Source organism: Copadichromis virginalis, linkage group LG10 (assembly GCF_057382275.1).
Source record: "Copadichromis virginalis isolate Kocher_CV1m ecotype Utaka linkage group LG10, C_Virginalis_male_GT1.1, whole genome shotgun sequence".
Taxonomy (NCBI): Eukaryota; Metazoa; Chordata; class Actinopteri; order Cichliformes; family Cichlidae; genus Copadichromis; species Copadichromis virginalis.
In genome coordinates, this window is record NC_140627.1 from 2,531,011 (window position 1) to 2,535,407 (window position 4,397).

General features: G+C 38.7%; 1 protein-coding gene across 1 annotated transcript; it reads right to left on the reverse strand.

Moving 5' to 3' along the window:
• On the reverse strand, nucleotides 1-3,011 carry btg3 (B-cell translocation gene 3). Its single transcript, XM_085469442.1, has 5 exons — nucleotides 2,915-3,011; nucleotides 1,981-2,187; nucleotides 1,748-1,885; nucleotides 1,064-1,256; nucleotides 1-533 (listed from the first exon to the last, which is right to left on the reverse strand). Exons 2-5 carry the CDS (start codon nucleotides 2,151-2,153, stop codon nucleotides 330-332), a joined length of 708 nt encoding a protein of 235 aa, XP_085325568.1. The 5' UTR covers nucleotides 2,154-2,187; nucleotides 2,915-3,011; the 3' UTR covers nucleotides 1-329.
• Nucleotides 3,012-4,397: the final 1,386 nt, after the last annotated feature.

A 4,397-nucleotide genomic window follows, 5' to 3' on the forward strand; every position in this document is an offset into this window, starting at 1 on the left:
TAAATTTAAGCCTTTACTTCTGACACAACTCTTCACTATGAATAAATAAAACACTTTATCACAAAGGACAGTCAGTGGCAAACATAAACATTTCCCTTAGTAAAAATACAGTACTTCAAGACTATACGTGTAGTATTCCAATATCAATATCTAATTTAATACAAGTGATTTCCTCCAACTATAACAAATAGTCTAAAGTGCAAAACAGACTTTGTCAAAAAAACATTTATAAAAAGTTCATGTTTAAAAAGAAACAACAACAAATGGTCAGTCATATTAAAGTTGCCTTCAGGTTTAATGTCCAGTGTGAACAATAAGCACCATGATTCCTAACTGTAACAATGTGCCAGATTTTTGTGTGTTTCCCAATATCCAGGCCCTCTCCTGTACACAGGAGGGACCCACAGGTTGTTCCTCAAACTGTGTGGGGCTCTATTCCGAGGCCTGTAGCTGTAGTGGGGCTGTGGAGGGATATGACCTTTTCCTGGTACCATCTTTTTGGGATGCCATATAGGAGCACATGGATTCATTTTCTTAAACGAATAAAAAGAGGAAAAATAAATAAGTTACATATATATAAGCTGCCAATTATAGTGGACAAACCAAAAAACAGTCATAATACTGTAGCTAGATCAAGCTTGACCAAGTCAAGTAGGTACTAGTGTAAGAGGACTATTAGTTGACCAAGTTTTCATTGTTGAAATGGTTATCATTTATCATTATCACCTGGCTCCTTCACTCAGTTGATCAAGTATAATTTTGATCATTTATGGGCTGAAGCTGAACCCAAGAAGCATAGGTGCAAATTTGGCATGCAAACATACACCATCATTCACCAACTTCATGCATGAAATATTCTTTAAAACAATTCATCCAGGCCTTGGCTAACCATTTAGCCAGAGTGCTTACTGCAGTGTCTCCTGTTCAGAATCATTAGCCTGTGTTATCAGGAGTCTTGCTTTGTGTGTGCACTCAAATATTCATTGACAGCAGCAAAATGTTTCCTCTCATAAAAGACAGAATATATGTGAATGTAGGCAGCCCTCATTTCATGACAGAATACCTGGGAAGCAGAGCATCTGCTGGGGATAGTGAGGGGAGAAGTGCGGGCACTCTCCTCATCTGAAGAGGAACCAGAGTGGTAGTCTGATGTCACCCTCTCCAGTGCACTGGTCACCTTCTTTGAAACATCTTTGCCATCCTCATCGTCACTTGAGAAAGTGGCAACCGAGAAGCAAGGATTTTGCTCACCATACCTAATAATTAGGAGAGACATCAATAATTATTACCTTTAATTAAACACTTAGTAGGAAATTTGTTTAAGAACGGTTTTCTTTAGAAGAGTTTAGGGAAAGCATATTACAAAACAAGAAGCGCCGTCTTTGTTCATAAGCATCTAATAACGATAAATGCAGGTAAAAGATTTTTTTTTTTAAATTAAACAAAGCCACCAGTTTATATCCAAGTTTCAACAAAATGTTTAACTGCTGTTTCATAAAGATAGTGTTTTCTTGTTGCCAGTAGTCTCGTTTGAAATCACAGGAAAGCCTTGGGGTTAATGAAACTGTATTTACAGCCTCTTTCACCACTGCGCATGAAGCATGTGAGGAAGATTAACGTGAATGGGTCATCTCACGTTAAAAACCAGTTTGCCTTAATTATTGAGTGATACCAGGTTTAGATTAATGAGAAAGCAATCAACCGAAGCACATTTAAGCGTACAAGATTTACAAACTCTTAATCTCACCTGCAACAAACCTCCCCAGGGTCCGCCCACAATGTGAGTTCACGAGGAAGTCCCAGGTCACTGTACTGGATACCACTCTCACGACAGGCCCGAAGGAGCTCTGGATCCTGCTTGTGAAATCTGTTCACTCGGATGCACCTTCAAAGCACACACACAACATAAACTGCCTTCAGCTTAAACGTGCCACCAGAACAATCCGAGTTTTACTCATTTGCATCCGAGAGCAGCCCCACCTGTATGCTTGTCCCTTGCTGGGGTTTTCAGGATACCAGTGCCCCTTAAACTTCTCCTGCAGTGCCACAGCCAGCCTCTCAACAAACAGCTCGACCATCTCCGCTTCCAACTTCTCCCCCTTTTTCACAAGCCTCTTCAGAAAGAACACCACAGCTGCAATCTCTCTCCTCATATTTTACAAGTGTTTCATCACGTATGGACAGCTTCTGTAATGAAAGGCATGTGACAGATCATGTAAAACAAAATAGATATACAGGTGTAGATCCTACCTACAAAATGTTTTCTGATGCCCAAATTGGAAAAAACTAATTCCACTTTACAGTCTATCACTGCACTATTTTAGGTGGTTTGACCGTTTTAACTATTCTGTATATCCAATGCCAAAACTCCCTCGGTATCAACAATACGCCTGTGTTCACGTGGCAACACCTGCTGTTGTAGGAAACATCTTTAGTTTAAAATGTGGACATCCTTTTGTTTATGCCCTGCTGCCTTCGGTTAACGGTTCGAACCAGAGAAAGGCGGGCTGAGACGCACAGGTTCCATTTAGCCACGCACTTGCCTCGTTCCATAACACGAGCTACTGCTCTAAATGCGCTATTTACGGAAACGGAACACGATAAGGCCCAAGTAGCGTTTAAGTTAACTTCAGCTGAGGTTTAAGTTATCGTTATGATAACTATATCCCCACTGGTAATTACAGCCTGTTAATAAAAGCGTAAGGATATTATTCCTTCAAGACGTTGTGGACCTGTTAGCATTAGCAACACTGCTAACGTGGTCATGCTGCTAACAACAGCATTATAAATTTGGCGATGAAATCTACAAACTCAAAAAATATATTTGTATCCTACAAAAAATATATTTGTATCCTAAAAACGCTTATATTAATAGGTTCGAATATAGACTAAATATGTAAAACATTTCACTAACCTCTCCTTGTGGTCTACACCGACATGCGGACTAAAACGGATGCTTAACAGGAGGAAGCAACAGAAGAACCCGTCAGTTTTTGTTATTAACTCCGCCCTTTACAACCCAATCCCCGCCCACGGATAATTTTTATTGGTTCCATCCAACTCAATATAGCGCGTTCATTGGTCGAGTGTATGCCCGTCTTACATAATGAGTCATTCACGTGATTGTTATGACTCATGGTGAGGTATGTGTTTGTTGCTTATTATTACTGTGGTTACATCCTCTGATGTAATTTCATCTTAACACTGAAGAAAGAGAAAGTAGTTCTTCGTGTGGCTCAGAAGCAAAAGATTAATTTATAGTTTAACTGCGGGTTGCCATGGGAAGCTATTAAAGTTAGTAAAAGCTGCAGTTTATGATACACCAACTATGTATGATACAACGTGTGATAATGAGTAACAATAACAATTTGATAGTTTTTATTTTTAAAGACTTTAAAAGTTTAAAGTTCTGGGGTTTGTTTGTTTTTAAATTTACTTTTTAACACAACGCTGAGTCAGGGATTGTCGCATCCATTTCCTGGAAATAACCCTTTTTAGCGGCATTGCTTGACGTAATACGCCCATTCGCCCACTTGAGTGCGCTAGACCTCTACAGAACCCCAGACTGGAACCAGCACTTTGTCTCACGTTGTCTATGCATTCATCAGCTTCAAATCCAAAGGTGCTTTTGGTGGCATGGCTGTTTATGAAAATTTGATTCCCAGAATGTTATAAAATAACACAAAATAAAATAAATGAACATTTCACTTCAATATTCTCAAACTGTACATCGCATGCAGACGTGTGCACGCCCATGTTATTAACTGTCCTCCAGCATGTTCATATATACAGGACAGCCACATTTGCCCTGACTGCTTCACACAGGAGTATTTATAATTTTTGCTCAGCTCACTAAAATTTGAAATAAGACAACTGAATTGGTTATGTAAAATAAAATAAAATGTTGCACAGTAAGAAGTTATTCTTGTGGGTTTTGTGATGCATTGTGTTTTAAAAATGGCATAAAGATTTCTGCTATTAGTATGACTTATTAACATCTGATCTGTATTTGTAATTTCATTTAGTTGCTTATCCTGGTAACAAATAAAAATAGTCTTGATGATTGAAAAAGCTGCTGTCTGGATCAATATCACCTAGAATGTCTTGTGGTCACTGTTCAGTGGGAACAATGGTTTCCAGTTCTCTCAATGCATTTATATCCTATATTCCTGTATACAAGATGCATTTTCAATATAGATATTTCCAATGTGACAAGTTATTGTTAAACCATGTATTAAATATACTCAGGAAGCAGCTGCACAACCATATGACTGAGCGAAGGGACTACACAAGTGTTACTTCTTCCCACGACTTTTTGAGCACCTGTTGTACTACGGGACACTATTTTCCTTCCTGTATAAATCTGTATGCATATGCTCAAAATAAACGATCTAGTG

What these genes read in the sequence shown, in the direction of transcription:
- btg3 (XM_085469442.1), bottom strand. Translation starts at nt 2,153, where the DNA reads ATGAGGAGAGAGATTGCAGCTGTGGTGTTCTTTCTGAAGAGGCTTGTG. An exon ending in AGCAAGGGACAAGCATACAG is followed by an intron (nt 1,886 to 1,980) that starts GTGGGGCTGCTC and finishes TGTGCTTTGAAG; the next exon opens with GTGCATCCGAGTGAACAGAT. An exon ending in GCAGATGCTCTGCTTCCCAG is followed by an intron (nt 534 to 1,063) that starts GTATTCTGTCAT and finishes TATTCGTTTAAG; the next exon opens with AAAATGAATCCATGTGCTCC.